Raw genomic sequence first — 19,999 nt, 5'->3', positions numbered from 1 at the left:
TTCTGCTAGCTCCTCGGGGCGGTGCGTTCGCATCGGCAATATTTGATGTCAGGTTCTTCAGATCGATTCAACGGTTCAACGGCGACGACTGCAGCTCCGGGGCGTTGGTCCTTAGGGGCACGTGCATGAAAACTTCCCGGCTATCATGGACAATGTCAAACCAGCTCGGTATAGGAGCGGCGACAGCGGCGCGTCAGCGGTGGTCGTTCGGTGGCCCATGACCTCTACGTAATTTTTATTATGTTTGAGGTGTTTTATACTTCCGATGAATCTTTATAATATATCTTATCCTTTTTCGCAAAAAAACAACGCTACAAATTAACCCAACAGTTCACCCGTACGTTTGCAATTTGTCCGTGTTATTAGGAACCCTAGGTCTGTGCTTGGCAACCACTCCTAGATATGAGGATATTATTAGGTAAAGATTGATCGAGATCGCAACAGCCGAGCCAAGAGCCGAACTCGCATCTGGCTAGCTAGCACTAGCGCAGGCGATCAAGGTAAGGATGCCACGGGAATTGTCCTCGGACGTGCTCGTGAGCATCGTCCTGCGGCTCCCTCCGAGCACCCGGCGGCTGACCCGCCTGGTCTGCCGTCACTGGCGCGACGTCGTGGACACGCGCACGGCGGAGATGCAGAGCCGCGCCAAGCTTCTCGTCGGCACCGGCGAGGGCTCCGCGTACGTCGTCGTGGACGATCCATCAATATCAGCAGGGAGCCCCGGAAGATATCTTTGGAAAAACAACGACGCCAACGCCCGCCCTGGCCCCCGCGAAGGCACGATGCCGATGGTCGTCGGCACCTGCAACGGCCTGATCTGCCTCCGCGACAAGCGGAAGCCCGACGCCGCCATCACTCTGGTCAACCCGGTCACCGGCGAGAGGCTGTCTATCCCGCCGCTGCCGTCAACCGCCGGCGTCCCGGAAAGGACCTGCTTAGTAGGCTGGCACGAGGCGTACGGCTTCGGGTACCACCCCACGGCCGGGCGGTACAAGATCGTGCATGTGGACGCCTACGCTAAGAGAGGAAACTTGCAGCAGTTGAAGGTCTTCACGTTGGGGGAGTCGTCATGGCGGGACGTTGCCACGGGCTCTCTCCCGAGATGCAATTACAGCGCCGGCATCGTGGGGGTGGACGGCACCATGTACTGGGCCGCGAAGAATGGAAAGAAGCTCATGGCGTTCGACCTCGACCGCGAGCGCCTCAGCTTCATCAAGTCGCCACCGGATGCGCGGTCTGGCGGATGGCACCTGACGAAGGTGCGGGGGAGGTTGGGGATCCTGTATTCTCTCTCACCGGCTGAAAAATCATCGGTATGTATTTACGGAATTATTATACACTTAGGATCCGTCTATGCCCAATAAGTAGACTTATGTCCCAATCAATTCAGAAAAGTGAAATTATGTTTAGAAAAAGTATATCGTGTAGCAGTAATTTACTAAACTAAAGCCGATCCTTTCTAAATTGATTGAGGCTTAAGAATAAGAAGTAGCAAAACCTGGGTAATTGATTTTTTCCATTAGATAAAGAAAATGACATTGTTCACTTAAGTTCCGCACCCTTCGTTATCGTGTAAGTAGTGGGCATCAGTCGATTGAATTTATTTGTTCACATGAAAGTATTGCATCTTTAAATTTGTTTGAGTTACATATGCAGGTCTGGGTTCTAGAGGACTCGTTGACAATGAAAGAGCACAAGTGGAGCCGGTTGTACATAGTGGAGTCGGACATACCACCGTACTCATCGCCAATGTCCTGCCATCTCACTAGGGATGTCGTGAGTAAACACAAGTTGAGCAACGATAACGGTGTGGTGGAGATCCATGAGAAAAGTTGGGGAAGGATAATCCTTAGTAGACACACATTCGTCTATGTGGAGACAACAGAGCCGCTATGTGTTTATAGATGTTGGTCTTTTTTTTTTCGATTATGCATAGCACGCGTATCATTTTATAAAGAGAGGGAAAGGGCATACAGAACCCTCCACTGGTGTGACATTACATTTTACATGTTACACCTCGACGCTTAGTCCACTCCACTCCACACTTGTGGTCAACCTTGATGTTTATAGGTGTTGGTCTTAGAGGTAGCACCAGTATTTGCGTAGCACCAGTATTTGCCTACATGAGATTTTTTGCTTCTTTTAAATGTCAAGATCTTTTACAGTACTCTCAATTCAATAAGCATGAATTTGGTTCAGATATGACTATCCTTGAGAGGAGTCGTCGTCTTTTCTTCATGCAGATTCCTGTACACATGCAATAACGCACTGGAGACTGAGCTTGCTGCTTGCTTGGAGGGCATTGCGCTCACTTTGTTTATCCTCGAGACTGACTGCACGGTGGCAGCCAGCATCTATACACGGTGAGGAACAGTCCTGCCAAATCGAATTGAACCACATCAGTGCGACACAGGGAAAGAGGCCGCAGGTAAGCGGTAATACGAAGTTATCCTACAGCTGCAGCAACATACTTGACTAAATGAAACTTACATGTCTCTAAAAATCAGAGCATCCGCATGAATCAACTCCAAGCATAGGAACCCTCCTTCTTTCCTTAGAACTCTGAAACACACAAATCCATGTGGAACTAGTTAGATGTGAACGAAGATAAACCAGTCAGATTTCTGGAGACATACAACAAGACCGGCAGCAGGAAATCTCCTGAAAAGGAACATCTAATCCACATGGAGGCAATCTTACAACACAAATGAATACTAGTGTTGTCAAAGATCAACACTACTACAAAAATGACTGGCAGAGAATAGAGGAGAAGATACAGAGACGGAGTTATGCTCACACACTAACATTCACTATGCAAGATATACAGTTTCTTGTTTTATGAACTTTTCAGTTTTGACGCTTTCTAGTTTTCATAACTTTATGTTCCAGGCACTTTTAGAAACAATATTGGAAAATTACAGGATTTTTGAAACTTAAAAAAAAACTTTAGAAATTGAATTTCTTGAAATTTTGAAATTTCAAATTTTGTGAACTTTTAAATTTTTGGAACTTACAACAAAAAAACAAAAACAAAAATCCTACATGGGTGTGTGCCCCACCAGGAAAATGAGAAGAGATATAGAGAAGGGGTAAAACCACATGTGTGCCCCTCACCCACCGCGTCTTAATAGAGAAGCCCACCTCCTCTCCCCAGTTGCGTCCCAACAGAGATCCCTCCTCAACGTGCGAGATGTGTGCAATCACCCGGGAGTTAATCTAGAAGTAGTGGCCTTAGCCTTTGCATGCATTTCTTAGCTGTTTGGATGGGAGCCCAGAGCTGCCCTGCCAATTATCTGGTCGTTGACCGATGTGTTGGTAGGTGTTTGGATCATAGCCAATTTTCTGGATCCCTGCCAATTATTTGGTCACCCTTTCAGATTCTGCAGCAATCCGTGGGCAAATCCCTGGCGGCCAAATCCATCACCAAAATTTTGGCAAGCCCTCGCTTTGGTAGGGCTGGCATGGGCACCAACCAAACAGCCCCGTATATCTAACTCCAACCGTTGTACCTTAGCATTAATTTTCTACAACAACAACAACAATCCTCCTTTTCTTTGATCATCACTAATACAAACAAATTTTTGTTCCATCTTCAATCTTCGCCTTAAGCATCTAGCCGGATAGCTATCTAAATGAGTCTCCGATAAAAACATCCAGATCCACATCTCTCTATACATCCAGCAAAGCTTGAACTGTCGGTCCATTCCCGAAGCCCCGACAGTTCCAAGATAAGAGTGTATTGCTCCCGGCGGTCACCCTCATGGGTTGCCGCCGAGCCTTTGAAAGTTCCACTGTGTACTGTATTGTCGATTGCTACTCCATATTTTCCTTTTCCTTTTTCTTGTTTTTTATTTCCTTATGGTGGCTCTAAGGGGTCTACCATAGTACTTCCATAAAAAGTGCCAACCATGTCTGCCACCTTAGATGGCTCATCTGCAGGAACCCTTTAAATTCTGCTCATCCCCCCATATCCACATTGGAGTTTGACGCCAATATCTTTCTTGCCGAAAGAACTACTCTGTCATGTTAACATCACTAACCCGCCGCATATTTCCTATTTTTTCCGACGATGCATTCTAATTAGGGTATGGGATTCCGTATGTGCATACGCTCCGTTCCACCACTAACTCCCTTGACCATTATAGACTCGCCCTCTGACATTGTTCCTATTCCATTCATGATCTGGGCCATCACCTCTTCCAGAACCCTACCAAAGGGTACACCACCACTTCCACTTCCATTACATCTTCCAGAGTCGCGTCTGCCACCCCACACTCATGTGCATGAGGATCTCTTGCTGATGTACATATTGTTTGCAAGAAGGACTCATGAGCATGAAGGTACATTTCCTATATTCACACCATTTGCTCTGATGCATATAGCCAAGATACATGTAACTCATTGCTTGCTCTATCATGATCATGCATTCACATGCTCTTATATTCATATTTACATGAATGCATACTTGTAGGGGGAGCCTATGCATGTTACATGTCCTTCCAAAGCTTTACCTGCCTTTCTCTATATCTTTATTTAAAGCTTTGATGTATATTGTCATCAATTACCAAAAAGGGGAGATTGAAAGCACAAGTGCTCCCTGGGTGATTTTGGTAATTAATGTCAACATATTTCTTGTTGGACTAATACTTCTATCTAGTATGTTTCAGATAAGTTCAACAGTGGAGTGGCATGGACAAGAGGATGTGGAACCCCTTCTAGATGCTAAGGACAAAGGATTGGCTCAAGCTCAAAGCTCATGACTCTACATTTTCTATTTCAGCGATCCAAGATCACATTGAGTCCATAGGAAAGCCAATATTATAAAAAGGGGATGAGGTGTTGCTTAATGGCTTGCTTGCTCTAAGTGCTTAGTGATATGCTCCAAAGCCCTCAACCACTTTCTCACAACCACTTTTGTCCCAAACCAAAAGTCAAACTTGGCCCCACCGATTTGATCTATCCGGCGCCACAGAGTTCAGTTGACATGGCCACTGCCACAAACCCTAATCAATTCGGTCTCACCGATGGGATCTTGGTCTCACCGAGATGGGCTTGCAAACTCTCTGTTGCCTATTGCAATAATTTCGGTCTCACCGAGATCTGCAATCGGTCCCACCGAGTTTGCTTGACCAACTCTCTGTTTCGCTTATTACCAAAATCGGTCCCACCGAGTTTGTGTAATCGGTCAAACCAAGGTGAGGTTTTACCCTAACCCTAGCACATCGGTCCCACCGTGTTGATCATATTTGTCCCACCGAAATGCCTAACGGTCACATTTTGAACTAAATCGGTCCGACCGAGTTTTCTGATTCGGTCCCACCGAGTTTGGTAAATTATGTGTAACGGTTAGATTTTGTGTGAAGGCTATATATACCCCTCCACCCTCTCTTCATTCATGGAGAAAGCCATCAGAACATGCCTACACTTCCAGCATTCATTTTCTGAGAGAGAACCACCTACTCATGTGTTGAGACCAAGACATTCCATTCCAACCACATAAATCTTGATCTCTAGCCTTCCCCAAGTTGCTTTCCGCTCAAATCATCTTTCCACCAAATCCAAATCCGTGAGAGAGAGTTGAGTGTTGGGGAGACTATCATTTGAAGCACAAGAGCAAGGAGTTCATCATCAACACACCATCTATTACCTTTTGGAGAGTGGTGTCTCCTAGATTAGTTAGGTGTCACTTGGGAGCCTCCGTCAAGATTGTGGAGTTGAACCAAGGAGTTTGTACGGGCAAGGAGATCGCCTACTTCGTGAAGATCTACCCTAGTGAGGCAAGTCCTTCGTGGGCGACGACCATGGTGGGATAGACAAGGTTGCTTCTTCGTGGACCCTTCGTGGGTGGAGCCCTTCGTGGACTCGCGTAGCCGTTACCCTTCGTGGGTTGAAGTCTCCATCAACGTGGATGTACGATAGCACCACCTATCGGAACCACGGATAAAAAACTCCGAGACTCCAATTGCGTTTGCACACTCCAATCCCATCCCTTTACTTTCTTGCAAATTCCATGCTTTACTTTCCGCTGCTCATATGCTCACACGTTGTAACTAGGAAGGTAGTAAGTGTTATGCCTTTTGTCCTCATAACGAGTCCATTAAACACACATTCTTTGAATGTAAGCATACTTGTGTGGTACGGTCCATAGTCCATATATCTTAAAACGTCCAACAGTCCGGTGGAGCGCATAATATGATTGGAAACTAGTTGAGGGGTACGTATTGATAAAAATTCCATTCACATATATTCGTCGGGGGCATCCTTATGTTGGAGTCATTGGCTTTCCAGAAATGATGTGGTTTCAACTCGATCTTGTGTAGGTTATTCATGCATGTACATACTGGCTCCATACTTGGTCTATTATGCAGGTATCGGGTGATAGAGACCTATTTTCCATGGTGTCTAACTAGCTAAATCTTACGAGCACAGAGGTTTTCTTCAACCATGGGGGGTTGTGTAGTCTTTGGATAATACTTCCCCGTCTTAGTTTTTTCCTATTTTTTTCTTCTGTAAAATGGTTTAATCCACCCTTGCATTCTTTTCGACAATCAACCCTTCACATACTTGAATACCTCTTTCGTCGACATTCGCACCTCCGTAGGCATATCGAGGGATTCCTTTCTTATAAAAGTGCTTCTTATTGTACCTCTAAAACTTCTTCACTTCAGCCTTCAAGTCATTGGGACAACCCTTGCTAAAGAACACAGAAGATCTCCAAATTTACTCTTTGACCCGAGGCATCGCAATACAAGTTCAGAACTTCTCTAATTTCCTCGATGAATACCTCTCGAAGGAGCCAGCACATCAAAAACTACCGAGAAAGAAGCCAATGACCTTTGCACAATATGCCCTTAATTAGTTTTTCTAGGATCAGGTACCCTTAATAATTAGGTTTTTTTCGAGACTCTTCGAAGAAAACCATCCCCGGTAAATGGGTTGCACCGTGGCACGAAGGGCCTGGTAGGCCAATGTTATTTGGGCCGTGAGCTGACCGTGGCTGGACCTGGACTGGACCAAGTAAGTCCTCACGCTAGCCTGAGAGCCTGGAGCTGACGAGAGACCAATTCCTCCCGACTCCCCAAGAGACAGCCAGCGCCGCCAGGCAGCAGCGGCGACGGTTGACGGCGACGGCGACGGCGGCAGCAGCGCAGGTGCGGCAGAAGCGTCGGCGGGAAGGCGGCGGCAGCGCAGGTGCGTCCAGGCCATACCCGTCCGCGCAACCTCTAATTTTCTTCCGTCCGCCGCCACTGGACGAGGGTCTAGCTAGGGTTTTGATTCCAGCGTAGCTCGACGCACCCGGTGCTCGTGTTGTTTCCTTGTTCGATCCGCTTTAGTCGGGCAGTGTCCGCTGGGATTGACAGTTCGAGCCTTGCCGGGCGAGGGAGTGAGGGGATTTAGGTTACAATTCGTATCTTGCTGGGCTGTGCAGCAGCCTGCCACTGGGCCGCAGCAAGCGCTTATGCCCGTGCGCTCGTGGGTTAAATTATAGATGCAGATAGGAGGGGATAGATGTATGTCATGACCTAGCCTATGATTTGATTGGGTTAGGTGTAGCGGATCTGGCGAAGAACAGCAGGGGTCAGAAGAGAGGAGATTTGGGAGGAAGATGAAAGAGAGGAGGACACATATAACTTATTTCTTCATTGATAATTTATTAGATCAGTTACAAACCCATGCCCACTCACCCGGACACGGACACTGACACCGGAACCCTAGAGTGAGGGTTAGGATCTAAGGCGTTTGTTTACAACCTCCTGGTTCATGTTGATTCAGACACGTGTTGGTGGGTTGAATTCGCTTTTCCTGGACACTAAAAATTGGTGATTCCCAAATAGTGTGTCCTGAACGGGGAATTATCTGGCTCACAAGTTCTTTACAAGCAATGCTTATGCACAGTGTGATCCAACCCTGCCTACAGAAATCTGTGAGGGCTTAAAAATCCTACCAGATTTAATGTTGTAGTAAGTTGTAAACAGTATACTCCCTCTGTAAACAAATGTTGTCCTCTGTAAACATTGGAATAGTATTATTAGTAAAGATACTAAGATGCATGAGTAATTCATTAGTGCATTGTCTTGATAGTGTCAGGTTGGCTATCATTTGTTTATGATTGGCACCACACTCTGGAGATTTCTTTGGATTGGATCTTTCTACCGAAGTATTTATTACGATTAGTATAATCCTTTTGATGCAGGTCGTTCTTTTTTTATCAGTATAAAAAAAATGCTCCTAGGCGTGCGCTTAAGTGTGCCTAGGTGCTTGGCGACAACAAAATGCCTAGCGCTTAATCGTGTAGGCGTGCACTTAGGCGAGATAAGCACTAGGCGGTGGCAAAATGCAAAATTAACGCCCAACGCTTTCTTTATTCTTGTTTTAATAACTGCATTTGCTACTTGTTTGCCTTCTCTTATTTGCATTTGCTGCTTGTTGTCCTTTTTTTTTATTTGCATTTGCTGCTTGTTAAGTTTTACTTTTGTTATTTATGTATACATATGGATGTATTGTAATGGAGCAGGCATGTTATCTGCAATTTTTGCCCTTACAGTTGGCAGCATTATAAACTCATCATCTGTCACAACTTACATGCTTGTTTAGTTTCTTATGGGTTTGGATTATATGCAATGTTCATCTCTAACTCTTGAAGCTATTATCTGTTTTGCAGATTGTCATTGTATTGTTCAAGACTTGTCTTATCTGCTGTAGACTGAAACAACTCAGGATGTCATTTTATGCAAGAAGAGGTGGAGATAGGGGTAGTGAGCGTTTTCAAGGAGGAGGAGGACGAGGTGGATATGCCATGCGTGGGAGATCAGGGCTTCCTCCTCGAGGACCACTTGGGATTAACGCTCGACCATCTGCACGCATTATTGCTAAGGCAAGGCCAAACCTGTCACTTCATTTTTGTTCATGGTCAGATTCCTGAATAAAGTAGAAAACTGAATGATGCGAGTGGAGAACATCCCTGAGATCTTTATATGGAGGAGCAGTAGTAACAGTGTTGTTTACCATTAATGGGGCCTTTGTTGGCTAGAGCATCTCATTGATCATGTGGAGGGGCAGAAGTAACTTTGGTATTCTGATGAATACTTTGTTGGGTAGAGCACCGCCAAGCTTTCATTTATGGGTGACAGAAGTAACTGATGAATACATCTAACGGAAACTTTGAAGGATACCACCTGTTCATCAAACACATGGAGGGGGAAATACATGAAAAAGAAAATTCATGCAGTCCTTGCAATTTTATGTGTCTGGTTAATGTGGCACTGAAGCAAGAGTCTCCGCTGATCTTGTTGCTATGTTTGAAACTTTATGGAGTTCCATGATTCAATGTGTATGGTACATGAGACACTAATGGTTTTTGGAACTGCAATGTGCTGCTCCTCAGACAGTTCTGGACTGTACTCCAGTGGTGTGCTTCTGGACTGTCTCCTGAGGAAAGAGCTTTAAGCCATTTATATATTTGGCTTTCGATATATGTGATATTGTTGGAACTCTTTCCTCTCAATCATTAGCTTTATGCAGTATTTCATAGCTTGGCTGTTCTTCAGTAGCCTGTTGCTACACAATGGTTGATGCATATTCCAAGTGGTTCCTAATAGTTATCATGATCATCTCAAAAGTTTGAGGTGGCATTCTTCTATGACAGACATGTTTCCTCACATGCTGGTCATTTGGCATTTTTCAGTCTTTTAGCAGAACCAAAGACATGACCTGGAGACCTGATCTATTTAGTGATAGTATGGCGGCTAGTGGAATCGAAACTGGTACAAAATTGTACATTTCAAACTTGGACTATCGTGTTTCCAATGAGGATATAAAGGTTGGTGAAACAAGTAGACAGCCTGAATTTACCAGTCCTAGATTGCTATATATTAACTATTACACTAACCTATTTTTAATTTGCCTTTCAGGAGCTGTTTTCAGAAGTTGGTCATTTGAAACGCTTTGCTGTTCACTTTGATGGTTATGGTCGCCAAAATGTTCGTAACTCTTTTGGCATTTCAGCTTTAAGTATTGAGCATATTTAGCATGCCTTTTAAGAAATGTTTATGCATCATATGTTCTATATGAAAACTCAAAGTGACTTAGGGGCTGTTTGGTTCTAGGCCTAACCATGCCACACTTTGCCATATAATAGTCACACTTGCCTAAGGTTAGTTCTTCAAAATGAGAGCCACAAATTGGCAAGCCTAAGGGAATCTTGCCACACTTTTTGAGTGTATGTGATGTGGGACCCTAGTGTGGCTTGCCTAAGATGTGGCTTGAACCAAACACCCACTCAAGTTGGTCAAACTTGCCTAACCTTAGGTGTGGCAACCTTAGGCAAACTTAGTCTCAAACCAAACAGCCCCTTACTTTTTTACTTCACCTTGAATGAAAAGTTCATCATTTTTAATACTATATGGAGAGTAAAAATGATACGTATATGTTGAATTGCTTTCAGAGGATATTGAAACCTTTTCGCGTTGTCCCTTCAGCAGTTTCTGTTTGCTCTAGATGAATATATATTCACAGCTTAATTATATGTTAGCGATGACAACTTGTTAGAAAATCTGTTATCTTGCATTTGGTATCATTTGGATAAGGAAAGGGCAAGTCAAACAAGTGGGTAATGTTGGGGTGAACCAAAGAAATTTGGGTAGAACTGGATCTAACTGCGTGTTTGGCAATATTAGGGAAGGGGAATGGGAGTTTAGAGTAGGGAGTTGTATTGAGATTAGACATGGGATGAGTAATTTTATTCCCAATCCTCTGTTTGGCGCACGATAGGAATTATGTGTGAGAACTGAGGACAAATTGTATTCCCTTGTTTGGTTTGTGGGAATTGGTGAGGGACTAGACAAACGAAGTTAACATAAGTTATGATGAACGGCTAAGATTGACTCGCTAAAACAATTCCCTCCCAACTCCCACCCCCTCCCCTGTTAATAAAACGGTGGCAGCGTGTTTGGTTCGGGGGAATTCGAGATGGGGAATGGGAGTTGAGGGGTGAGGAGATTAAAAGTCCACTGTTTGATTAGAGGGAATGGGAGTTTAAGTAGGAAGGGGAATGGGAGTTGAGGAAGCCAATTCCCACCTATTTCTTCCCAGGGGGTACCCTGTTAATTCGTGAGCAGAGTTTTATCCCACGCTAATTCCCATCATATACCAAACAAGGGAATGGGAGTAAAAATCTACTTCCCATGACTAATCCCTTCATAAACACCCTTGTGCAAACTCCCATTCCCCTGCCTAAGTGTTTACCAAACAGGCTGTGGGAGTTGGAGTCTCAAGTCCCATGACTATTCCCTTATGAATTCCCAATCCCTCCAACCAAACAATAGATTTAAAGTCTCGTACCCCTTCAATTCTCATTCCCTAGCTCTAATTACCCCCAACCAAACAGAGGGACATCAATTGTATTGGTACGCGTCTCTTAACGAGGGTGACTTAAGTACCGGTGGTTTGTGAAGCATCTAGCTTACCGATAGAAGAGGAAATACAGGTCTAGTATTGAGCTAGTTTCTTCTCATATTTTTACCTTGGGTGCAAAAAATGGTTGAGTGCATGCCTATACATTATCTTTTTAGCTAGTGAAGACAATAAGTTTATAGTCTTAGATTAAGTTTACTTGAATACTCGTTTGTATTTATTATTTATCTAGAAACTCTTTGTACTCACTATTTTATTTTTAATTTTTTGAAGGGCACAGCGGAGGTGGTGTTTACAAGGAGGAGTGATGCAATTGCTGCATTGAAACGTTATAATAATGTTCTGCTTGATGGAAAATCTATGAAGATTGAGGTTATTGGAAGTGACCTGGGTTTGTCTATGACACCTCGTATAAATGTTGTCGGGGCATCTAATGGTAGAGCTACGAGAACGGTTGTTATGACGTGAGTGAAAATTTCAAATTTGCCTACTTCACACCATTCATGATTTTTTTTCAATGTTCTACATCTGCCACCAGAAGTGTGTTTGATGGACGTGTTGGATATTTTGCTTTGACGAGTTCAGTGATGTTCTTATGTTGCCTGAACTTTTGCTGGTTTTCTCTTCTAGTATGTAACTTAAAACATCAGCTGGATCACCGCTCTGCCTCAGCCTATGCCAATGCATTGTTTCTTTGTCCAATGTTTTTAACACTAATTGCTTGCCCACAGTGGAAACCCCCCTCTCCTTTTTTTGTTTGTCAGCCAATTTCATGCTAATCTGCCATCTTCTATTTGTCTGATCAGCAACTTCTGCATTTTAGTCATGTAGTTGTCAAATTTACTGAAGTTTGATTACCACAAGTGCAAATCATTTGCCAGTAAGCAGATCCAAGTTGTAAGAGCCTGTTTGGAATATGAGCTTTTTTATTGAATCCTGTCGGACTTGAACTGTTTCCTGTTAAACTCCTGCATTCCAAACGGCTGCTAACTGTGTTTTTACATATTCTTTTAGTTAGCAGTATTTTTGGTGTGTGTATGTGGTCATATATCCACACTATTTTGTTGTATCTAAACAAATGTTACATTTCAGGCCTGAAACGGGTCGGCGTGGTGGTGGTTCCAGCACTAGGCCTTTGAGGTAAAGCTTCTAATGATTTTGACTTTTAATGTGGCAATTCAGTCCGTTACTAGCAATTATTTGGCTTGTGTAGTTTATCCTTGTGTCGTTGTTTGTATTGTTAACTGGTTATTACCAGCAATACTAGGACCTATAAATGAATTTTTTTTGACACATTCTGCTCTCAACTTGCGTGATCAACTGTGATTGGTGAGCATTTTCTTTCTTTCAAGGAAAAACATGACACAAAAGGTTCAGATGTGAGAGTGATAACTGGTAACAGATGCATGCTACTAAATTTCTAGCACGAAGCAGCCATGTTGCCCGTGCCATAGGACAAATTGCTATTTCAGATGTATATATCTATTTTAGTCATGCTGTTTCTTTGAGTTGATGCCCTCGGAACAGGCAGGAATTGTTGTGTTTGGTTTTGTCTTTTTAATTTTTCTCACTCTCAATCTGCCGTTCCAGTAATCCCACCACCAGGTTGAATCGTGGTGCATTCCAAGCTGGACGCGGTGCTTTCCAAGCGGGACGAGGCGGAGGCAGGGGCTATGCTCCGTCACAGGCCCAGTTCCAGGGCCGAGGCAGGGGGCGCGGTCAGTTCCGGGGCCGGGGCCGGGGCCGCGGTCGGGGCAGGAAGGGGGCAGAGAAAAGCGCAGATGACCTGGACAAAGACCTGGAATCCTATCATGCGGAGGCAATGAAGACCGACTGATTGCGGCCAAGTCGGTGGCTGTGCTATCTGTTGGGTGCAAGATTTATCTCATGATGGATGGGATGTATCAGACTGGGAGCAGATCACCATGTATCTGTCTGCTCTGGTTTCCAAAACCAACTCAGCCTCTTCTTAATTTGCAAGCTCTTAGATGTTGTTGCCCTGGAGATTGTCGTGTAAAGTAGAAGAAACAAACGAGCTAGCGATGGTATTTTGCGTCTTGCAACCGATTGCATGCCGGCTTTTGCAAATTTGGCTAGTTTGTGGCCCAGATGTCGTCTTTGACGTTCCTTTGTGGCGCAGTGGTTCTCTATTTCGCTGTGGCTGCAAATTAGTCAGCCTGACGACGGTTCTTATTCTGCCATGTCGGTGAGCACCTCTGTACCAAAATACAAGGTTTTTTTTTTTGGTTTTGCATATTGCTTAAAAAATGCCTTGCATTTTATTATGGAGGGGTAGTACAAATGAGTAAAGATTGTGGTTTTCTTCCCATGTTGAACCAGCAGTAAAGATTGCTTAGCAGAATTTTTTTTGAACAGGCGCGCACGCACGGGTATGTTACAAGGTTCAGCTGTTAAAGTGGGATAAAAACATTAAGCAACGACAGCGGTAACATATTCCGATTTTGGTTGTGAGGAGTGAAACATTTATTTTTCAGGAGAACCTTTTTTTTGAGAATTTTTTTCAGGAGAACCTAATAATGAAAAACTAGTAACACACGGGCCAGCCCATTTGCGAGACCCACCGCATCGCTCAACAAAATGTGGCCTGTTTCTCCCTAAGAAACAAAACAAAAAATGTGGCCTGTTTCTTTCTTCTCTCTTTTGAGAGAACGTGGCCTGCTTTTGTTTCCGCCATCAGCGCAACTTCCCCAGAGGTAAAGCCCTAGGGCGATCTGCTCTTCCATTTCCAAACCCTAGACATTTTTCAATTTTTTTTTCTAATCCCTAGATTGATCTGGTTCTGTTCTCATCTCCCTCAAATCCTCGACCGATCGATCGATAAAGTTCTTCTCTTCACTTCGAAGCGCGCGCAGGAGAGGAGATGGGGACGGAGATGAAGTCATCGGCAGAGCGGCTGGAAGCCCTAGCAAAGGAGTATCCGGGGTACATCATGGAGCTACTGGCGCACGTCCTCGACAACGACAACCTTACTGTCAAGTACATCCCGGAGGACATCAAGGCGCTCTTCGAGACGCCCTCCGGCTTCGCCATCGACTCCGGCTACCTCTACGACATCAACATCGACTACACCGGCATCCAGGTCTCCTCCCACCTCCTCCACTCATTAATTAATCGCTTCGCCCCTTGTTCATCCAACATTACTTTGCTCTTACGACGTTCTGTGCTCCTAACTTGCATGGAAAACATTACCAAGTGTCATTATTTGATCATCATAGCTAATTATTCCTCTCGATTCAGCATTGATCTTGTTTCGTGCGTGCTGATTTGCAGACCATCTGGGTTCACTGCGGCAACAAGGACTCCGCAGACTTTGTCGGTATCATCACTAACGAACTGCTGCTTATTCAGTTTTTTTTTTTGCGTGTGCAGAGCTCACTATGTCTCCTTTCATGCGCCCTTTAACCTCCTCTTACTTATCTGGGAATCCTTTTGTCAGTTTCTCTGGCGAAAGGGATTCCTCAAGCTCGACAACAAATCCACCGCCATCCGCCCCGATGGCATTGATAGCAGCCTTACCAAGCTTATCAAGAAAGAGTGTGATCCTGGGCACATACTACTTGTCGGCGAATCTAAATACAAAGAAGCTATTGAAAGCAATCTGGTTAGTATCGATGCTTTTCCTTGTTGCTTGTGCAAGTGTGCAAAATCCTGATGGCAACTCCAATATTATTGTGTGTGGTCATACACAGGGAATTCCCTGTAGGTGCGATGAAGCCGCGGAGGAGCTGATGTGGGGCCTGCAGAACCTGCTGTATGATCTTGTGCCCGAAGATCGAATCGGAGTTCGGAGAGCAGGACCGCAAGTACCACAGCCGGAAATTACTTGCCTACCTGCATTATTACATTAACCCTGACATCAAGCCTGAAATGGTGAGTCCACTGCTTTAGTTAAAAAAAAAACTTATGCTTCTGTATGTCTTTCGTGGTAGTGTTGTAGTCCATGATATTTCAACTGAAACCTCATCAGTATATACTAGAATTTTTTGGTCCGAAAATATAAGTTTTTCTGTTGAACTGATTAACCCATATATGTGTTCCGATTAATAGTATATATGCCTATTTTATCTGCCCAGATCGATGGAGAGATGGCTCTACTGGCTTCCATCATACCAACAGGAACTACCGCGACAACATGCACAAGCTTGATAATGTGACACCTTGAAAAGATATCTGGCCTCAAGACGGACCATTGGGACACCGTGACGCACGCGACAGCTCTGATAAAGTTGATTGGAGAATCTGTACCCACGCCTAAAAGCGTACGTAAACCTCGTTGACTGATGCTGAATAATCTCATTTAGTGTATTTAACAGACTTTACATGTCAGGAACTGATCAAACTGCATGCACGCGCTTAATTTCCCCTCAATCGCAGATGTTCACCGAGGACGAGAGGAAGAAGATGCTTGAGGGGGTAGGCAAATACGGGGACGAGATCGACAGGGCCACTATGCGGGAAATATTTTCTCGAATGTGCACGAGCGTGCATACTTTCTATTAAAGAGGGAGAATGGGGAAAGAGCCCTTCCGCATTTGGCGTTACATATTACATGAATCCAACTCGACGGCTATGCCAGCCCACTCCACGGCGATACTCCTCTAAGTTACAATCTCGCTCTCGCCCGCCCTGGCACTACCCCAAAAGGACACATCGCCCTTGATGATCCCGGCCATCTTCCATGCTCTGCCCTCGGCTTCAATCCTGGCAAGAATTCGCACTTCAAATTGGCTCTTGTGATTTCGATCGATCAGCGGTTGTATCCGGAGTGCTAGCTAGGTTTTTTTTTTCTTTTCTTTTGATAACAATCCGATCGAGTGCTAGTTGCCAAGCGCAGACCTAGGAGCCCGGCCAGGGTTCGTCAATCGTCCTTGGTTTCTTTTTGTAAGACGGCTGCGACTGCGAGCGAGCAAGATTGATCGCACCATCGACGTACCATCTCAGAGGCGCTAGCTGTGTTGTTCGGAGCCGCAATCCACCTCTGCGACCATCGTTTCCTTAGCCTTCTTTTTTCTTGGGCATGCAACCAACAGGGACCCGGCCCAATCTCTCTCTCTCGTCTTCTCCAAGTCTCTCCTCCCGGCAACTGCAACTCCCTCCGATGCCGCCTGCGTCCGCGCACCGGAGATATCACTTGTTGGGTCGACGCCCGGCCGTGTGCCGACGTCGCCATCTAATATCGCGGGCTCACGATCGAGCGAGTGGAGCAAACCTCCCTCTGGCGGCTCTTCCTCCGCACCTCGCCGCGGCGGGGCTCCTCATCAGCGTTCGTCAATGTCAGGCAGGCTCGCCGCCAACGAGACAATCATGCTCCATGGGCTCCTCTCCCTCTGACGTACGTCCACCGCCTCCTCTACTGCTGCTCGATCGTCGGCCATCTAATAGGCCTGCCCTGCTTGCTCTGCTCGCCCTCCCTCGCCTTCTCTCCTGGCCATCGCCGCCAAGTCCCAATTCCTAAGTCGCACGCGCTCCCCGCACGCGGATGAATGACTCTTTCTAGCATATATAGAGAGGTCTTAAAAGAAGAAGACGGCATGACCAAGAGAACGAGAAGGCCACGGATCACTGACATGGCGCAAGCCAAACCCTTGATGGATGGCCGGCGGGCATCCCTAGTGGGTTTAATAATGACCCTGGCCGGTAGCATTGACCCACGCTTGTGAAGTCGTGAGACAGCTGTTTCACAATAGTGGTGGACCAACTGGCATGTTACCTTAATAAGCTAATTTATTATTTCAAGCAGTCATTGAAAACCGGTATAGCTTCCTTTGTTTTATTGATGTTGGGAGGTTGATGAGAATTAAATTTAGCATGCTCGGTGAGTTTTTAAATAGCGTGCTTCCCAAAAATCATGAAAAGGGAAGATCTAGAATATATATTAAAAAAAACTGTAGCCTGAGTATTGTAGTCTTTTGCTCTCCAAGGGGCTCCAGTGCATCATAAGCCGATTTCATTAGCATACTAGATGGATTCACATTTCAGTAGTTCCTTGTAAACTATGTAACAATTTTTCAGGCCGAATAAAGATAGCCGAATGGCTTTACCTCAAACGGAAAACGGCATTCATTCAACAATCTATTTGGTATTACCAAAAATATTCTTGGCATACCAGTACGTCTGTGGCTATATATGAAAATTAACACAACGGCCTTTTTCATCATGACACTACATCCATGCGGAAAGATTTTACCAAACACCAGGATGATTATCTCTTCAGTATTTAGAAAGCAAAACCCAAAGGATGATGATCTATCAGTTCATACATTGGATAAAAACAAAGATCATACTAATATTCTGGTTCCGATTCAAAAAACAAACATCACATTGTTTGAAATTCAGACCATCCCACGACAAAGCATGGTTCCGCAGATTCCAAAATGCACCTCTCATCTCCCATAGACAAGCATGACATTGCGTTCAAAGAGACATTTGTTGGATACAAAATGAGCACCCAGCAAAACGAGTACCCATCCAGAACAGCGTCCCATTCACATGTGACAATCAAAATATAAAGGAAAGCACCAGACTACGCCTAGAGCTCCAAGCTGCACCATCTCCAGCAAAGATTTCTTTTCTCGCCATCCTCACCACCACACGGGACAATCCTACCACGACCAAGAAGCATATCAGCAAAACACATGGGAGTAGGTCAACTATGCCTCAAGTTCTTCAGGAAATTTAACCTAGCTAGCTTAGCATCATCTGTTTGCAAGGATTTTACAGACAGAACACATACCTTAATCAGTCCAGTTTTCTTGTCAAGCTCATATTTCACCTTGCTTCCCTTTGTGATCTCAACAACCTGCCAGGACCAACCTTGTACTCCCTCCGTCCCAAAATAAGTGTCTCAAGCTTAGTACAACTTTGTACTAAAGTTTGTGCAAAGTTGAGTCACTTATTTTGAGACGGAGGGAGTACAAGCTATAAAAGACATAGCCCAAGCTACCTTTTACCAACCAACCTTGTATAAGCTAAAAAAGAAACTCCTAGTGCAGAGTGCAATGATGCATCCAGATTGTGCTTCCAGACTCGAACTGCATCTAGCAGATATATGAAGACAAGTCACGTGCAACAAACCACTCGTAAATCTGGTAAAGCAATCTGTACCATCAGAAAAAAAATGTAGTATGCACCTTAGCTAGAAATACATGCAGCAATCAATATCATCAACAACCATCTTCTTGATTCTAAGCATTATCATGAATTCATCCTATCTATTGTGTCTCATATAACTCAAACAGCAAGGAATCAGACATAGGTCGTAGTTGAGCCAAAGGTATGTACTGGACCATGCAACTTTGCTAAAAACCAATAGCAGATTGCTCAAAGATAAACCACACTTCATACGAGCAGACCAAGGTTAACAAAACATTCTTCAAATGGCATCTATTGTGTCTGCAACTCACTGGGCGGGGCAAAGTGTGTGGTTGCCCGCCAATTAGCCCACCCTTCTACTTCAAGCATGAACATAGATATAATCTGAAAGACAACAACACTTGTCAATCTAGAATATTTGGTTATATCTGACCCAATCAAATAATTAGCTGACGATAAGAATCCACAAAAATCAACGATACATATATCGATTTGAGTGTACTGTAGAAAATCTTAGCATTTTGAAGTGACAAAAATCGTATGTGCACACAATACTGATTGTGCTACCTTTAAGAACAACACTTGTAAACACTCAGCGGCTCCGTGGTCTCCACGTAGGCAAACGTCTGACAATGGTTGAATAAGGCATCTTTTATAGTGAGGACTCTTGCTCCCGGACTCGTCTCATTGTTCTCCACCATGCCGCTATCGCTGTTCAGCTTGTGTTTGTACACAACATTATTACGTGCCACTCCGCAACCATCAGCCAATTCCTCTGTGAGGAGGTACTGGCTGTGAGCAAAGTGTGGCCTTGTGAGCTGCCAGCTCCACGATGGTGCGTCCCTTCTCACGATGTACCAACGGCTCCATTTGTGCTCTCTCGTTGTCGCTTCGACCTCTAGAACCCACAACTGCACATGTAACTCAAACCCATTTAAAGATGCAAACTCGACCAATCGGCTACTGTGCAGAAACCAAGAGCAACGCCATTTGTTGTATCTGTCGGAAAAAGAATTACCCAAGTGAATAAGTGTAACGGTTTTGCTAATTCAATTTCAAGTCGATTGGGATTTTTCTCAAGTCTCGATCAATACAGGGAAGTGTCATTTCTAGTTCGGTAAACAGTAGTACAACCTAGACAGCACACACACACAGAGAGTCAGTTTTAAAGAGAAGTGTAACTGCAGTAGCTGGTAAGGGCATCTCCAACGTCCGATCACTAAGCCGTCTAGACAATGCGGTACCGATCAGTACGCGGACAGGTCCAGATATCCGTTTCCTGCAAACCGAAGGTAAATTAGAGAGGTTTTGCAGGCGTCCAGATCGCATCCAGATCGAGCCCAGCCCACGCTGCACGCAACCTCCAACGATAGCCCACGCGCAACCACCACACAGCGAGCTCGCGCCCATGCCGCCGTCGCATGCCTCTGTCACACACGCCAGCTGCCACACCGCCGGCCCCACACGAGCACGG

General features: G+C 44.9%; 3 protein-coding genes across 4 annotated transcripts; all 3 read left to right on the top strand.

Moving 5' to 3' along the window:
* Window positions 1–506: 506 nt before the first annotated feature.
* LOC109767620 (F-box protein At3g07870-like) lies at window positions 507–1,669 on the top strand. The gene is made up of 2 exons (XM_020326362.1): window positions 507–1,270; window positions 1,657–1,669. Exons 1-2 carry the CDS (start codon window positions 507–509, stop codon window positions 1,667–1,669), a joined length of 777 nt encoding a protein of 258 aa, XP_020181951.1.
* A 5,336-nt stretch (window positions 1,670–7,005) lies between these two features.
* LOC109767624 (THO complex subunit 4C) lies at window positions 7,006–13,520 on the top strand. The gene is made up of 7 exons (XM_020326366.4): window positions 7,006–7,191; window positions 8,663–8,875; window positions 9,686–9,820; window positions 9,912–9,980; window positions 11,686–11,876; window positions 12,505–12,552; window positions 13,003–13,520. Exons 2-7 carry the CDS (start codon window positions 8,720–8,722, stop codon window positions 13,247–13,249), a joined length of 846 nt encoding a protein of 281 aa, XP_020181955.1. The 5' UTR covers window positions 7,006–7,191; window positions 8,663–8,719; the 3' UTR covers window positions 13,250–13,520.
* A 268-nt stretch (window positions 13,521–13,788) lies between these two features.
* Window positions 13,789–16,313, top strand: LOC120974882 (uncharacterized). 2 transcript variants are annotated; one of them, XM_040401430.3, is made up of 7 exons: window positions 13,789–14,126; window positions 14,257–14,512; window positions 14,704–14,745; window positions 14,870–15,034; window positions 15,123–15,303; window positions 15,507–15,692; window positions 15,808–16,313. In XM_040401430.3, exons 1-5 carry the CDS (start codon window positions 14,047–14,049, stop codon window positions 15,279–15,281), a joined length of 702 nt encoding a protein of 233 aa, XP_040257364.1. In that variant the 5' UTR covers window positions 13,789–14,046; the 3' UTR covers window positions 15,282–15,303; window positions 15,507–15,692; window positions 15,808–16,313. The 2 variants fall into 2 exon arrangements, with proteins under 2 accessions (XP_040257364.1, XP_040257366.1); XM_040401432.3 differs by having other exon boundaries at window positions 14,201–14,512.
* Window positions 16,314–19,999: the final 3,686 nt, after the last annotated feature.

Source organism: Aegilops tauschii, chromosome 2 (assembly GCF_002575655.3).
Source record: "Aegilops tauschii subsp. strangulata cultivar AL8/78 chromosome 2, Aet v6.0, whole genome shotgun sequence".
Taxonomy (NCBI): domain Eukaryota; kingdom Viridiplantae; phylum Streptophyta; class Magnoliopsida; order Poales; family Poaceae; genus Aegilops; species Aegilops tauschii.
This window is presented reverse-complemented; position numbering and strand designations above follow the sequence as displayed.